The following is a 17,238-nucleotide window of genomic DNA, read 5'->3' as shown; positions in this document are numbered from 1 at the left end:
CTTGGGTGAAGGAGAGGGCAGACATAGGTAGTCATGATATCTGCCTGTCACAGCTCCCCAAGTTCTATTAACTCCACACATAGATGTGCAGTTTTTTTTAAATGTATTCTTCCTTTTTTGCAGCAGCAGAAAAAAATACTGCTGCATTAACGCACCATCCACACCATGAAGCATTTTGGTGGCAGTGTTATGCTATGTGGATGTTTCCCTGCGGTCTGGCCTGGAAGGCTTGTGCAGGTGAAGGGTAAATGTAGGCAGCAAAATACTAGAGTAAAACCTGAAATTATTTTCAGAAAACTAAAGCCTTGGTAGAAAATTTTGTGTTCAATACAATGACTTCAAGCATAAATTAAAAACTGCAAAAGGGTAGGTTAAAAACATTATCCTGTAATAGGCAAGTCTGGGTCCAAATTGTAATTTAACAGTTTGTGACTGGACCTGGCAAAGGGTGTTCGTTTATTATCCCAGTGAAACCAGACATAGTCATTAAAGTGGAGCTGAACACCACAATACATCTCCTACAACAGTCTGACATCCCTGGTTGGCACCAGCATCTTCTGCCTGGTTTCTTCCAAGTGCCGGCTGGTGCTGTCTTTATTGGCAGGACAAAGTCATTTCTGCACATGCGCAGGAGTGCAGTCATCTCAAGACTCCTGCATCAGCAGCCAGAATGTAAACTGAGCTGTGGTTGCTCAGTTCAGTGTAAATTTCAAAGACTGTGAGCAGGCAGGTAAGTTTTTTTTTTTTTTTTTTTTTTTTTTTTTAAATGAAACATTAGAATAAAGAATGCCTGTCTGCTCAGTTTTAAAGCAGAACTAAATATTAAAGACCAAGTTCACCTTTGTACAGGCTTTCGGTTCTATAGCTGTAGGAAGAATGAATGGCCTACAAGCGTGCTGATCAGCGTGTTCATAGTCTATTAAAAGCTGCAAGTTCATGTGACATGGTGGCAGAGGGGACTTGTAGTTTATTCACTCTGCTGTCACAGGAAGGTGTAGGGGTAATCCAGGGAGTAATGGGGGGTTTAGTACCTAGGAACTTGTTATACCCAAAACACGAGTGTAACCTGTTCCCAAAAGTGAAGCCTTTAACCACTTCAGCCCCGATAGAATTGGCTGCTCGATGACCAGGCCATTTTCTGCGATACGGCACTGCGTTGCTTTAACTGACAATTGTGCGGTCATGCGATGCTGTACCCAAACAAAATTGATGTCCTTTTTTTCCCACAAATAAAGCTTTCTTTTGGTGGTATTTGATCATCTCCTGTGATTTTTATTTTTTGCGCTATAAACAAAAAAAAGCGACAATTTTGGAAAAAAACACTATTTTGTACTTTTTTGCTGTAATGGCACCAATTTTTTTTTTTTAAAAATGCAATTTTTTTTCCTCAGTTTAGGCTGATGTGTATTCTACATATGTTTGGTACTAAAAATCGCAAAAGCTTATATATTGATTGGTTTGCGCAAAAGTTATAGCGTCTACAAAATAGGGGATAGATTTATGGCATTTTTATTATTTTTTTTTATACTAGTAATGGCGCTGATCTGCGATTTTTATCAAGACTGCGACATTATGGCAGACATATCGGACACTTTTGACACATTTTTGGGTCGATTCACAATTTATACAACGATCGGTGCTATAAAAATGCACTGATTACTGTACAAATGTCACTGGCAGGGAAGGGGTTAACACTAGGGGGCGATCAAGGGGTTAACTATGTTCCCTATGTGTGTGTTCTAACTGTGAGGGATATGACTCACTATAGGAGATGAGAGATTGTGGTTCCCAGCTCGTAGGAACTCACAATCTCTCTCTCCTCTCCTCACAGAACTGGGATGTGTGTTTACACACACACGTCCCTGTTCTGCCTCTCGTGCCGGCGGTCTTCGACCGCCAGTCACGAGCATTGGCACCCCCACTGTGAGCCTGCTATTCCACTTTAAGGGACTGACGTATAGCTACGACAATTTGCGGGATCTTTCCTACCTGCCGCAGTATAATGACGGCGGCTGGATGGCAAGAGGTTAAATTGGTTTAAGTGATTTCAATGAAAATACATAGCGATCCCACCAGTTTCTCCTTTCATTCTTACCACGCCAAGCACAGAAGCACACCTATGCTGGCTTAGTCAGTTTGTCTACCTGCGCTTTCTACTCAAAGCTATTGCTGCGTATACACTAGGAGAATTTAGTTTGACATTTTCTTTATCGTACATCATGGGACACAGAGCCTAAGTAATTACCTAATGGGTTATGGGCCACCTTCAGGTGTTGACACTGGTATACCCAAGTTTGCTCCCTATATAACCCCTCCTCCTTCCAGGAGCACATCAGTTTTTTTGCCAGTGTCTAAGGTGTTGGTCACGAGTGAAGATGTGCTCTGGGGAGCTCCAGGAGGGATCCATGCTGGATTTAAAAAAAACCTCCACAACCGGATCCATCCATGCCACTGTGGCCACAGGATGGTACCCGGGCCTCGCATAGAAGAACAAGGTTTTGCCTGTAACGCTTCTCTTTGAGGGCTGGACCCTAGGAACCAGGACTTTTTTGGTCTTGCTGTATTACCTAAAGTTGTCCTGAGGGGTGCTATACAGGTCCAAAGGAGTGGAACCCCTATTAAAAGGGACCCGGTCTTTGAAGATTTAACTACGCTCCCCACCGTGATGGGTGAAGTTTGGATCTGTCTGTTTTCAGCAGTATCCTGCAGCGAGGAGAAGGTAAGAGAAAAGCTTAGGAACTGCAAAGTCCAACTATGACTTTTCTTTCATATTATTTTGTAATGCCTTAAAGTCTCCTCTAGAGATAGTAAGAATACACATACCCTTTCAGCAGCTCTGTGTCAGCCACAACAGCATAGTGTGTCCTAGCAGCATATTTTCCTCTTCCCCCCCCCCCCCCCCCCCCCCCAATTGGGGAATCTGAGGGGCTGGGGGTACAGGTACAGTGTGGTACATTTGGATCCTAATCTGTTTTTTTGAGCATTTTTTTCAGTGTGACAGCACTAAAGGCTAAATCACACTTATTATAAGACTCAAAACTGCCAACCCCCCCCCCCCCCCGCCCGCCTGCGAGGGGTTTAATGACTAATCTTGTGGAAAAATTGAAGAAACCAGTGATTGTGAAGCTGCTATACAGCTACATGTGTACTAAAGACAAATTATGAGTATTTCCTGGAGGTAGTGGGAATAGTCTCAGATTTATAATAAAATAGGAAATTGGTACCATTGCTTCACACTTGGTTAGAACTGAGTAACCTGTTATTGTATATAGCCCTTGGAGTATCTGAAAACGTTTTGTTTCCTTTAATTATACACAATTCAGCAGAACAAGACTATTAGTAGGATGTACAATATATTTGTCTATTGACTGACTGACGACTGGGAGACTTCGGGTGGTTTTCATCTAGTGCTTTTCAGGCTGTGCCCTTTTCCACTGTGGGATAGTGAGATATAACCTGTTTTATGGGAATGCACTGCCCCACACTAGGAATTGTTTGCATGATTTTGGTCCTATGGGTGATCTATGTGTGTATTAGGTATATATCGGGGGTGTTTTTATTAGGGGAGGGACAAGGTTTGAAGACTGTGTGATCTGTGTGTCCCCTCCTTTTTTGTGAGGGTCATTTTCCATCTACACCATTTATGCAGTTTGTGTTTTGTTGGGCTGGGTTAGACCACCCCCCTTTTTTTCTTGGGGGGGCCTTCCCCTCTGGTCTAACATATAGGGGGATATAGGGATTGGTGCTTTTTTTTCTATGCATGTCAATAAAATTATGGTAGTTAAACTCATGTAGGCATGTGGAGATTTATTTGTTTTTTATTTTTCTGTGTTGATGTAGTCTAATTTTTGATCACACCCCCCGAAACCCATTCGGTGAGTGCTACTATCTTAAGTAGGCGGGATTCCCATTTTTGCTCACTTTATGTACATATAGTTCTGTTTCTTCTTAGGTTCCTTAAAACCTTCACTGCCTTTTTCATGCGTTTTCTGTACATGTACAGATCCACGCAGAAATTCAACAGATCCATTCTAGAGCTAATGAATCTAAATCATTTCCTGAATATCTGCTCCTTTATATGGAGTAGATCAGGTCAGTAGTTTCCATTACGCAAGGACAAAAACTTCTGGCGTCTATCGGCATCAGAGATGCATATCTGCATGTCCATATATTTCCCGCTCACCAAAGGTTTCTGCGGTTCGAAGTAGAATAGCATTTCAGTTTTTAGTCTTGCCCTTCGGGCCGGCTACAGCACCACAAGTGTTCACAAAAGTGCTAGTCCTACTTCTAGCCAGGTTAAGGGCACAAGGCATAAACAGTCTTGGCATACCTAGACGATCTATTGCTAATAGACCAATCTGTGTTCGGAGTAAGGTGTACGCATTACAACCAGTTACCTGGAAAAGTCTGGGTTGCGTTCTCAACCTAGTGAAGTCTCCCTTAAAAAACGCTAAAGAAGCTGGAGTATTTGGGTCTGATTATTGATACAGCCCAGAAAAAGGGTGTTCTTGCCCAGGCAAAAAACAACTCCATAAGAGTTGGTGCAGATGGTCAGGTCAAAAGGAGATCCCTCCATTTGCCTTCGCATGAGGTTGTTAGAAAGGATGGTGGCTTCATTCGAAGCAGTTCCCTGTACCCAGTTCCATTCGAGACTGTTGCAAGACAGTATTCTATCTGCTTGGAACAAAACGATCCAAGCTTTGAACTTGCCAATGCCGCTGTCCCCAAGGGTGTCCCAAAGCCTCAGTTGGTGGTTACTAAAGAATCTGCTAAGAGGTAAATACTTCAGACCAGTTATCTGGAAAGTAGTAACGACAGAGAAGACAGCTGTCCAAGGACAGTGTTCAAGAACCGTAAGAGCCTTGCCCATCAACATCCTAGAGATTCGGGCAGTGCGTCTGGCTCTGAAAGCCTGAACTTCCAGGTTAAGGGATTGTGCTGTCAGGATCCAATCCGTCAATGGCACGGCTGTGGCCTATATCAATCACCAAGGGGGCACCAAGAGTCTCTCAGCGCAGAGAGAGGTGAACCATATTCTAACTTGGGCAGAAAGAAATATTCCGTACCCATCAGCAGTCTTCATTCCGGGAGTAGAGAATTGGCAGGCGAACTACTTAAGTCGCCAGCAGTTATTCCCAGGGGAATGGTTTCTTCACCCCAACATATTTTCGGGCTGTTTGTCAAAGATGGAGGACTCCGGACATAGATCATCTTCTAGCGTCCAGTTCAACATGAAGTTAGTCAATTTTGTGTCCACAACAAAGGATCCATTTGCATGCAGAACAGATGCGTTGGTGATACCGTGGGATCAGTTCTCACTGATCTATGCATTTCCCCCTATTCAATTGCTGCCTCGACTTCTTTGCAGGATCAAGCTGGAAAGAAAACTGGTAATTCTGGCAGCACCAGCATGGCCCAGAAGGTCATGGTATGCAGAAATCGTACAGATGGCAAGATCCATGGTCCCTTCCACTAAGGCCAGACCTGTTCTCACAGTGGCCGATATTCCATCCTACTTTACGAATGCTAAATTTAACGGCCTGGTTATTGAAACCCACATCCTGAAGAAACGTGGGCTTTCCGGATCCGTTATTTCTACTTTGATTAACGCAAGGAAACCAGCTTCCAGAACTATATATTATAGAGTCTGGAAGGCTTCTGTTTCCTGGTGTGGCACCCTTGGTGATATATCACAGTTAGCACAGTTCTTCTGCTGTGTGAAGGGGGGTGTGTGTATTTCCTCCAATCGGCTCTCACACACTGTAACTGCAGCCCTCCTCTGTGATCCGGACAGATGAGGAAAGATTTAATACACTTCTGCCCTTTTGAAGGGGCTGTAGAGAAGAGAAGACTGCAGATAAAAAAGTAAAAATATGTAGAAGGCTTTGTTTCATCTGTGTATCATCTAAGGCTGTTCATTTCACTGGGTATATGTGAGGGTTTACAACCACTTTAAAGCGAAGCTCCAGGCTTCTTAAGAAAAAAATAAGTCAGCAGCTACAAATACTGTAGCTGCTGACTTTCAATATTAGGACACTTACCTGTCCATGAATCCAGCGGCGTCTTCATCCCAGCTGATTTTTCAATCGGCTGTCGGGTGCTGCAGCTGCCATCACTAAGGGAAACCTCGCTTCGCTTTGTGAATGACCGGGTGGCAGGTGAAGGAGGAGGGGGGCTGAGCTTCCTGCTGACTTTAGCACAGCGAGGTCAGCCATAAGTGGGAGGGGAAGGTGCCAAATGTGGCAGTGAAGGGGGGGAGAAGGCAAACAAGTGGAGCTTCCCCTTTCTCCTTAGTTCATCGACGGACACAGCGCTTCCTTAATCTTGACCATTGGGTTATATCGCCTCTGGAGGAGTAGGACTAGGCAGAACATAAAACTTGGCTACGCCCCATGGGCCGTCCTCAGTCAGTATATAACCCCCTTCCCTGCTCTAGGTATTCAGTTTTTTCTGTCCAGTCAGGAGTAAGGACCTAGCTCCTTGCTGGGATCTTTTGGTCCTAGCAATTTTTTTTTTTTTCTCCTGGAGATCTACAATCAAATACCAGGCTTGGTGACGGGCTGGATAATCTAGATCCAGTGGTCTCCCTAGTCCAGCCAGCAAGTGTGTGCAGATTGTCGGCTTTTCACCTACAGTGAAACAAGACATCTCCAAGTCTGTTCGTGAAAAGAATTCTCGGAGCCACCCCCGAGCAGATTTTATGTTACAGCCCTACCAAGAGATCGAAAAAAAGCTTCTGCAATGATGAGCCTGCTGCAGGATCTGATTCAACAAGGAGTGATTATCCAGGTTCCAAAAAGTCCAGGAGGGCAGGGGTTTTTACTCTCATATATTCCTGGTGAAGAAGCCTTCGGGGAAGTATCGATTGATTCTGAACGTAAAGATCTTGAACAAATCATCTCAGTACAAACAGGATGAACACAATCTTTTCAATTACGAAATTGCTGACTCCAGACTGTTTCACGACATCCCTAGATCTAAGGGATGCTTATCGTCATGTTCCGATAAATCAGGCTTCTCAATGCTTTCTACGCTTGACCCTGGATCTGGGGACCTCAGGTCGGCACCTCCAATTCAGAGCTCTGCCGTTCGGACTTTCATCCCCCCCCAGAATCTACAAAAATAATGGCGGAAGCTCTGGAACCCCTGAAGTTGAGAGGGATTTCAGTTGTCCCCTATCTGGATGACCTGTTCTTTGCAGACTCCAAGGAACAAGTCTTGTCAAATCTCTAGGTGTCCCAGGCTTACCCCAGGAATTTAGGGTGGCTCCTAAATCTGGAACCCTCACAGGAAATGAAGTTTCTGGGTTATACCATAAACTCTGTGCTTCAAGAAGATCCAATCAGCGGTGAAACAAGTTCAGAACAACTTGTCAGTGTCAGCCAGGTCAGCTATGGCGGTCTTAGGTCTTCTTATGGCATCAATTCCTGCCATTCAGTGGGCCAGATTGCACTCCAGACCCCTCCAGTTAAACATACTACGCAGTTGGTCCTACCAGGAGCCACTAGATAAACAGATAAAGCTTTCCTTAAAGGTAAAGAGGGCTCTCTGGTGGTGGAGAAATCCATCCAACCTGACAAAAGGCCTTTCTTGGGTCTTTTCCCCTGGACAAGCATCTAACGACAGACGCAACTTCTTGGGGATGTTGAGCCCACCTGGACGGTCAGACTTCTCGGGTCTGGTCCAAGTCGGAAGCCCAAAAATCCTCAAACTGGTGGGAACTGAAGGCAATTTTTCTTGGTCTCCTAGCCTTTCACCATGTAGTAAGGGGCCATCACGTTCAAGTTCGGTCAGACAATACAACTGCAATAGCCTACATACTGAAACAAGGGGGAACCAGGAGCAAAAGGCTCCTAGAGTTGGCCAGTCAGTTACTTACCTGGGCGGAATAGAACGTGGCCTCGTTATCAGCAGTCCATCTGACAGGTTCGCAGAATCTACTAGCAGTTCTTCTAAGCAGAAGGAGGCTGGTGGAAGTGGAATGGAGCCTGAACCCAAATTTTCCTGATGGTCTCCAAAGCTTGGGGGCAACCTCAAATAGATCTGTTTGCCAACCAACAGAACTCAAAGATACGCAAATTCTTTTCTCTCCACCGGGAAGATCAAGCAGTAAGCATAGATGCCTTCCCCATCCGTGGCATTACCAGCTGTGCTATGCTTTTCCACCCTTTCCTCTGATACCACTGGTCCAAAGGAAATTCAGAGAAGAAAAGACCAATCTGATTCTGGTCACTCCCTTCTGGCCAAAAAGGCCTTAGTTCGCAACTCTTTTAAATCTGGCCATGAAACCTCCATGGAAGCTACCGTCCAGAAAAGATCTAACACAGGGGTCAGTGAACCATCCAGAAGCGGACTATCTTCAGCTAACAGCTTCGTTTCTGAAGAAGACCTCTTGAAGGCAAAGGAACTATCTGATAAAGTAGATAATGTGGGATCCTCCGCTCAAAGAGGGGCTTAAACCAGAGTGCTTGTGTCTCATTACCTCCAGGAAGAGAAGAGCCCCAGGTGTTGGCTAAATGCTGATGCAAGAAGAGAAGTGGGGTGGTACAAGAATAACTGACGCGTTTCACACTTACACCAAGTGCTTACTCGAGTAAGCACTTGGTGTAAGTGCGAAATGCGTCAGCTATTCTTGTACCACCCCACAGTCGTGTTTTGTGTACCCCATGATCCTGTATTTTGAATAAAGAGACGGATTTATCCATACCGGTGTGCGGCTGTCCAGGTCGTCTTGTTCTCTTCTATCTGATAAAGTAGTAAAGACCCTTCTTTCAAGTAGAAAAGAAGTCACTCGGGCCATGAAGGTCTGGAAAAAAATTAACTCCTGGTGTGCTTCTAAAGGCCTCCAGGTTAAAAGATCAGTATCCGTTCTTGAATTTCTCCATGAGGAAATGGAGAAGGGACTGGCAGCCAGCACCCTGAAGACCCAGGTGGCAGCTTTATCTGTTTATTTTGAAAGAACTTTATCCAAAGAAGTTTTAATTTCTAGGTTTTTCAGGGCACTTGCACGAAATAGGCCAGTAGCCCTTAAAGATTTTCCAAGTTGGGATTTGTCTATTGTTTTGCAGGGTCTCTTGGGAGCTCCGTTTTGAACCCTTACAAGAAGCATCCTTGCAGAATTCGGTTCTCAAAACAGTTTTTCTGGTGGCCATCACCTCTGCAAGAAGAATCCGCAAACTCCAGGCTCTGGCGGCTATAGAACCTTTCCTGAAAGTTTTTGCAGACAGAGTGGTCCTTCAAACGGACCCAGCATTTCTTCCCAAGGTTTCTTCAACATTTCACCGCTCACAAGAAATAATCCTGCCTACTTTCTCTTCAACTGTCCAATCCAGGAGAAGAAGCTTTTCACACTCTGGACGTGAGGAGATGTTTGTTACACTTTCATACAGTAACTAAGATATTCAGAAGATCGAATGCTCTTTTTTTTTTTTTTTTTTTCTCAGGCTCACGCAAGGGAGAAAAAACTTCCAAAAGTATGCTGGGCAGATGGCTTAGATTGGCAATTACAAAGGTCTACGAAGCCAAAAGTGAAATACCCCCTTCAGGTATTGCTGCTCATTCCACAAGATCTACGGCAGTTTCCTGGGCTGAAAAGGCCGGTGCTACACCTGAACAAATTTGCAAGGCTGCTACTTAATCCAACTATTAAACATTTCTCCGACACTATCAGTTGGATTTACTGTCCACCGCAGATCAAGCCTTCGGCAGGAAGGTAGTGCAGGCAGTAGTCCCACCCTAAGTTTCTCGGTTATCCTCTCCAAGGTTGTCCTGAAAGGCGATTTGAGAAATGCATAGTTAGACTTACCAGTGACGGTATTTCTAAGAGCCTTTTAGAACAACCATTACTTCCCTCCCTTTGTTTATCTTTGAAGTGGTTTTAAGTATCTGTCATGGTTGTTTGGTGGTTTTCTGTGCTTTGTCTTCCAGTTTGTTGGTGACCACAATAATTGAGGCAATGGTGGAAGAGGAGGGATTTAAAGGCTGCTTGTGTCTCCTGTGGAGAAGGCGGAGCTGCGCTCTCTCCAAGGTTGTCCTGAAAGGCTCTTAGACTTACCAGTGATGGTATTTCTAACTGACTTTCTTAGACCCCTTTCACACTGGGGCCACGGTAGCGCTAAAGCGCCGCTCATTTTAGCAGCGCTTTACCGCTGTTTGGTGCCGCTTTTGTGCTGCTTTTTGGCCACTAGCGGGGCGCCTTTAACCCCAAAGAAGGGGTTAAAAGCGCCCGTTTTGCGGTGCTTCCTAAGCACTGCTTATTCATTTCAATGTGCAGGGTGTTTTGGGAGTACTAAATGCAGCGCTCCCAAATCTGCCCCAAAGATGCTGCTTGCAGGACTTTTCCTAATGTCCCACAAGCGCACCACCCCAGTGTGAAAAGTCACACTGAAATGAATGGGAGGTGGTTTTCAGGCTCTTTACAGGTGCTATTTCTAGCGCTAAAATGCCTAAAAAACGCCTCAGTGTGAAAGGGGTCTTAGAGCTTTAAGGATGTTTTACATTAACCATTTTTCTACATATTTTCAGGAAAAAATATTCTAAAATACATGTTATGCACATCCTTTATTTTGGTAAGATATAGAAGATGGGGTTGCATCAGCTGCAGGTTACAGTTGTAAAAATGTGCATTTATTTTTTTTTTCTTGTAAGGCCCCGTTCACACATGCTGCATCGCCGGACCCCCCCCCCCCCCCCCCCTCGATCTTTTGCAATTTTGAAGTGGCACCATTCATTTTGGGCCTCACTCCTTTTCAAAAATGCGCCAAAGAAGCTTGTGCCAAATGTTTGCACGGAGCCAGGCACGTTTGGCATTGCATGTTATGCTGCGATTTTAATGCATTTTGTAGCTCGACAATCATGGAAAAATAGCACTGCGTCTGGGGTGCCATTTAAGGAATAATGGCCCTGCAACTGCATCCCGCATTTTGCTGAGATTCTGCCTGCAATTCCATTACACTCAGATTTGAATGGGGCCTAAAGCATTGCTAGGATCCTGCAGACTCTGTCAGCTGTCTTCCCATACAGGCAGTTGCTGAACTGCTCAAGGAACTAAGAGTGCTCCTCAACGCCCTCACAGTTCATGGAGTACTACAAGTCGTCTTCCAGGGCTGGAAACCGCAAATGAATGACGCAGCGGTTTGGGTGTGCGTGGATAAGTTTCCGCATCTGCTGTCAGAGCAGGGAACACTGGCAGCAGGAGGTGCGTGTATAGGAGCATGTTACACCCTAAATTTGGATGTAACATGCCTAAAAGTGAACTTTTCTTTTCCTTTAATGGGCAGATGACCGGCCCTTTTTATGGAGTCATCAGGGGGTGTTAGACCTCCACTGCAGAGCATAAGCACAGATACTATAACCCCTGGCAAAAATTATGGAATCGCCAGTCCCTGAGGTTGTTTATTGTTGTAGAAAAAAAGCAGATCACAGACATGGACAAAAACTAATGGCATTTCAAATGGCATCTTTCTGACTTTAAGAAACACTAAAAGAAATCAAGAAAAATAATTGTGGTGGCCAGTAACAGTTAGATTTATAGAACAAGCACAGGGAATAAATTATGGAATCACTCAACTCTGAGGAAAAAATTATGGAATCATGAAAAACAAACAAAATAACACTCCAACACATCACTAGTACTTTGTTGCACCACCTCTGACTTTTATAACTGCTTGCAGTCTCTGAGGCATTGACTTAATGAGTGATAAACAGTACTCTTCATCAATCTGGCTCCAGCCTTCTCTGATAGCTGTTGCCAAATCATCTTTGCAGGTTGGAGCCTTGTCATGGACCATTTTCTTTAACTTCCACCACAGATTTTCAATTGGATTGAGATCCGGACTGTTTGCAGGCCTTGACATTGACCTTATGTGTCTTTCTTCAAGGAATTTTTTCACAGTTTTTGCTCTATGGCAAGATGCATTATCATCTTGATAAATGATTTCATCATCCCCAAACATCCTTTCAATAGATGGGATAAGAAAAGTGTCCAAAATTTCAATGTAAACCTGTGCATTTATTGAAGATTTAATGACAGCCATCTCCCCAGTGCCTTTACCTGATATGCAGCCCCATATCATAATTGACTGTGGAAATTTGCATGTTTTCTTCAGACAGTCTGCATAAATCTCATTGGAACGGCACCAAACAAAAGTTCCAGCATCATCACCTTGCCCAATGCAGATTCGAGATTCATCACTGAATATGACTTTCATCCAATCATCCACAGTCCACGATTGCGTTTCCTTAGCCCATTGTAACCTTGTTTTTTTGTGTTTAGGTGTTAAAGATGGCTTTCTTTTAGCTTTTCTGTATGTAAATACCATTTCCTTTAGGCGGTTTCTTACAGTTCGGTCACAGATGCTGACTCCAGTTTCCTCCCATTTGTTCCTCATTTTGTTTTGTTGTACATTTTCTGTTTTCAAGGCATATTGCTTTAAGTTTTCTGTCTTGACGCTTTGATGTCTTCCTTGGTCTACCAGTATGCTTGCCTTTAACCACCTTCCCATGTTGTTTGTATTTGGTCCATGTTTTAGACACAGCCGAGTGTGAACAACCAACATCTTGTGCAACACTGCGTTATGATTTACCCTCTTTAAGGAGTTTGATAATCCTCTCCTTTTTTTCAATTGACATCTCTGGTGTTGGAGCCATGCTTCATGTCAGTCCACTTGTTGCAACAGCTCTCCAAGGTGTGATCACTCCTTTTTACCTACATACCAACAAGCAGATTTAATCTGATGCAGGTGTTAGTGTTTGTAATGAAAATTTACAGGGTGATTCCATAATTTTTTCCTCAGAATTGAGTGATTCCATAATTTATTCCCTGTGCTTGTTCTATATATCTAACTGTTACTGGCCACCACAATTATTTTTCTTGATTTCTTTTAGTGTTTCTTAAAGCCAGAAAGTTGCCATTTGAAATGCCTTTAGTTTTTGGCCATGTCTGTGATCTGCTTTTTTTCTACAATAAACAACTGAAGGAACATCCTCAGGGACTGGTGATTCCATAATTTTTGCCAGGGGTTGTACTTGATTAGCGGTTTCTCCAGCTACAATAGTAATACAGTAATTAATTGTGCCTTGGAATATATCCAATTTTGTGCAATATATAGTAAACAGAATGGATTGGGCAGTCAGCTTGTAGTGTGTGTGTCCAGCTCAGCTATAGAGAAAACATTAAACTACTTACATTGTGGCAGAACCTACCCCCAAAAGAGCTTACAGTCTACTTTCAATACTAGTTGCAAGTCGTGGTGGTTTTCGTAAGGAAACCAAAAAACACAGTAAGCAAATAAGTATATATCGTGACACAATTTAGAAATTGTCAATATTTTATTGCTATATGACGCAGAGAAACTCTCCATGCCCTTTTTTCAGAATTTCTTTTTTTTTTTTTGTGCGTTTTCTTTTAAATAATGTTATGTATGTGGTATATAAATATAAACTGTGCCCATCTTCAATTTTAGGATCTGCTGCAAAAGAATTCTTTACAAAATCTAAACTGCCTATTCCAGAACTTTCTCATATATGGTAAGTGTTTTATTTGTTTATTTTTACCTAAGCTGTATTCTAACAATTTTTTAAACAAATTAAATTTCAACATAATTTCTTTTCTTTTTTTTTAACAGGGAACTGTCTGATTTTGATAAAGATGGGGCATTGACTTTGGATGAATTCTGTGCTGCTTTTCATCTTGTAGTGGCTAGAAAAAATGGATATGATTTGCCAGAAAAATTGCCTGAAAGCTTAATGCCTAAACTTATAGATTTAGATGACTCTGCAGGTAAATCCTATTTTCTTTCTGTGATATGTGTATTTTGTTGGTTTGTGTTTAAGGAGTCCACTGAAACTATTAACTTGGCCAAGTAAATATAAACTGAAGATGGCTATTAGCAAAGTGAAACCATGTATAATAATCTTATCTCAGCTGCACTGGGGTAAAGCACTCATAACTACTTGCACAATACTGCATAACCCTTCTGCTGGCAGACCCTGTGCTACAATTTTTTTACAACATCTGAAATGTGCCAGCACAACACTGGCCCACCTCAGCGGCTGCACAGGGCCCAAAAAGGTACAGTACATTTACATATTAACCCAACTAACATGGTTCAACTGACAAAATACCCCCCGGTCACAGCTCAACCAAGGCTGAATGTGGTTTCCCCTTCTTATCCAGAGATATGTCATATGACAATATATAAACCCGTATCGTGGAAATATACTGGGATACTAAGCATTTAAAGGCAGGTTCTTATTAAGTAGACCCACATATTATCCTACAGTTTCTGGTGAATTGTACCATGCCTGCCACACCTTATCTAATTTCTTCCCACTTCCTCTGGCTGTGTACGTGACCTTGTAATAAGTCATAATGGAGTTCACCAATCCCTTCCAAAAGATCACACCAGGAGCCCCCTGTTTCCTCCATTTCAGTAGAGTATAGCCTTCCTCCCATAAAATGATATATTAAGCAAAGTTCTAAGAGCCCTAGACGGCACCACCTCGTCCACCAGACCCAGTAAACAAACCCTCATTGTCATAAATATTACCAGGTTAACGATATACAGGAGGTGACCACAGACCAAAACTGCTGAATCTGTGGACACTTCCAGAAAATATGGTCAGCATTTGCAGGTGAAAATGAACTCAGCTGAAACGAAGTGAGAAATCTTGGCACACCTGGCTGGGGTAAAGTAACTCCTGTGCAGAAATTTGAATTGAATCAACCTATCCCTACCTGACACAAGGTGTTTAAAGGGTTGGGTCCACATGTCATCCCCCTGTATGTCAGGAACTTCTGCTACCCATTTTTCCCTAAACCTGGTTATACCTGTGGCGTCTTTAAAGAATTCTTTATATGACACTGAAAGGGGTTTGACCTGATCCTCATCCGTTAGTAGGGTTTCTAAATGTGAGGGCAGGAATTCTACCCTCATATCCCTAAACTGCACCTGGAAGGCATGACAGAGTTGAAGAAATGTAAATAAATAGGAATTAGGAAGGTAATGTCTTGCTTTCATTTGAGCAAATGTCAACAAATCCCCATAACAAGTTATATCCTTTTAAGGTTTTAATTCCCTTGGTCGCCCACACCATAGGATCAGGCAAGTTATAGAAATGGGACAATTCAGGGCTCATCCACAACGGGGCAGAAGGACTGACGCCCTGGTAACTAGGACATGCCAGCTTTCCCAGGCTTTAATAGTGGCCTTCATTGTCAAAGTTAACAGGCGATTAGATTTCATTCCTCTATATAGAGCCAGTCTCAGACTTTCATATGACCCCAGGTGAGTCGCCTCCAAAACAGTGGCCGAATCTCCATCATCTGCCAGCAGCCACGGACGGGCAAGCACCATCAGGGCCAGCAAATAGAACTTCAGCCAGTCAAGTAAGGCCGATCCCCCAGTTCCTGTAACTCTTTAATGCCTATACTAGGGTCTAGGTGCCTCATTTTGCAACCAGCTGGACAAGAGCCACCTTCTTCAACCCCCAAACCCCCCCACCCCCGTTGGAAAGGTCGGGGCGTGGGAAAAAGGATTATGGTCAGACAAGCCCCCAGCCATGTATTCTATCTCGTCCAGGTATGGCAATAGGAGCCCATTGCCAAAAGCAAGGTCTATGGTGGCTGAGGATCTGTGGGCTGCCGATTATGTGAGAGAAACACTGAATTGCTGGATGCTTTCAAAGCCATAGTTCAGAGAACCTCACTACAGTGGCCCAGTGGACCAGGTCAGGGGAACCCAGTCTATTTGGAATGGAAGCGTCCAGGGCTGCATCTAATACGGCGTTGAAATCTCCAATCGGAACAATGGTAAGGCCTGTGCTCCAATTTAAACTCAAGCAGCCAGATCATTTTTGCATATTTTGTTTTTTGCAAACCATATATTTTCTGAAAGCAAAAAAAGGTAGAAAAAAAAAAGTTGGTGCTACATCCATTCCCTGACCTCTGTGATGAACTGGGAAGTGACAGTGATATTGTCTCTTCAGTTTCAGAGCTGTCATACCTCAGCTACTACAGCTGAGGATGCAGCTAATCAAGCATAAACTGTGTTTGATTAGCTGATGTCTCCATAAAGAGAACTTGTCACCTGCCTATGCTATCACGGGGGGCTTGTTAACCCCCTTGTGGTAGCAATAAAAGAAAAAAAAAAATAGTGTCAAAAAAACTTAAACACACGCACAAATACAAACATACGTGTAGGTCCTGCTTGTGTACGTAAACAGCAAGTGCACCACACGTGAGGATTTGCTGCAAATGTCGGAGTGAGAGCAAAAATTCTACGGCCATAATTTGCTGTTAACTTTGATCACCTGTAAAGGCATTGAGTCACCAAAGAAAATGTCACAATTTCATGGAAGTGCACATTTTTCAGTCTTGATGTGTGTTGTTATCCTTTTTACTTAACGCAACCCCATCTTTTATATTTTACATGAAAATGAATGTTACAGTTACAAGAAAACGTATGTGAACCCCCTTGGGTTTAACTGGTTGTCTGCAGAATTTTGCCATAAAATGTGATCTGATACTCATCTAAGTCACAACAATAGACAAACACAATGTGCTTAAGCTGATAATATACACACGCAAACAATTCTAATTTCTCATGTCTTTTTTAACACACCTGTTAAACAGTTACAGTGCTGTAGGAAAAAGTAACCTAGACTACTTCAACAAAAGCTAATTAGAATCTGTAGTTTGCACACCTAGAGTCCAGTTAATGACATGAGTTTGGAGGTGTGGTTTTGGGGCTACTTTGATAAGACACTCAAACATTTTAAGATTGCTGTTCAGAAGAAGCATCAGCTGATATGAACCATGCCTTGCAAAAAGGAGCTCCCTCTAAAGACATACAATCAAGAGTAGTCATTAGAGACAGTTTAGTACTGTGGCTACTCTTCATAGAAGTGGTCGTCCAGCCAAGATGACTCCAAGGCAGGATGCAGAATCCTCAATGAGGTAAATAAGAACCCAGTAATGGCTAAAGGCTTGAAGACATCACTGGAACTGGCAAACAACCCTGTTCATGAGTCTACCATACGTAAGTCTTTGTAAAGGCAGGTTGTCCTTGGCAGAACACCATGGAAGAACCTGCTGCTCTCCAAAAAACATTGCTGTGCATCTAAAGTTTGCCAAAGAGCACCCTGTCAAACCGAAACGCTACTGGGAAAATGTTTTGTAGACCGATGAAACAAAATTGACTTGTTTTGGGAAAGATATCAGTAGTGTTGCATCGAAAT

At 43.2% G+C, this 17,238-nt stretch overlaps 1 protein-coding gene across 4 annotated transcripts in view; it reads left to right on the top strand.

The window, feature by feature from the left end:
* REPS1 (RALBP1 associated Eps domain containing 1) overlaps positions 1-17,238 on the top strand; it is a 259,774-nt gene that overhangs the window by 141,813 nt on the left and 100,723 nt on the right. For all 4 annotated transcript variants that reach the window (XM_073627386.1, XM_073627384.1, XM_073627387.1 and 1 more), the window contains exons 7-8: positions 13,464-13,527; positions 13,626-13,780. In XM_073627386.1, the coding sequence (XP_073483487.1) occupies positions 13,464-13,527; positions 13,626-13,780 (219 nt within the window). The remainder of the gene's footprint in view (positions 1-13,463; positions 13,528-13,625; positions 13,781-17,238) is intronic.

This window comes from Aquarana catesbeiana, linkage group LG04, assembly GCF_042186555.1.
Source record: "Aquarana catesbeiana isolate 2022-GZ linkage group LG04, ASM4218655v1, whole genome shotgun sequence".
NCBI lineage: Eukaryota > Metazoa > Chordata > Amphibia > Anura > Ranidae > Aquarana > Aquarana catesbeiana.
The sequence above is the reverse complement of the archived record's forward strand: the minus strand, read 5'-3'. Positions and strand labels throughout refer to the sequence as shown.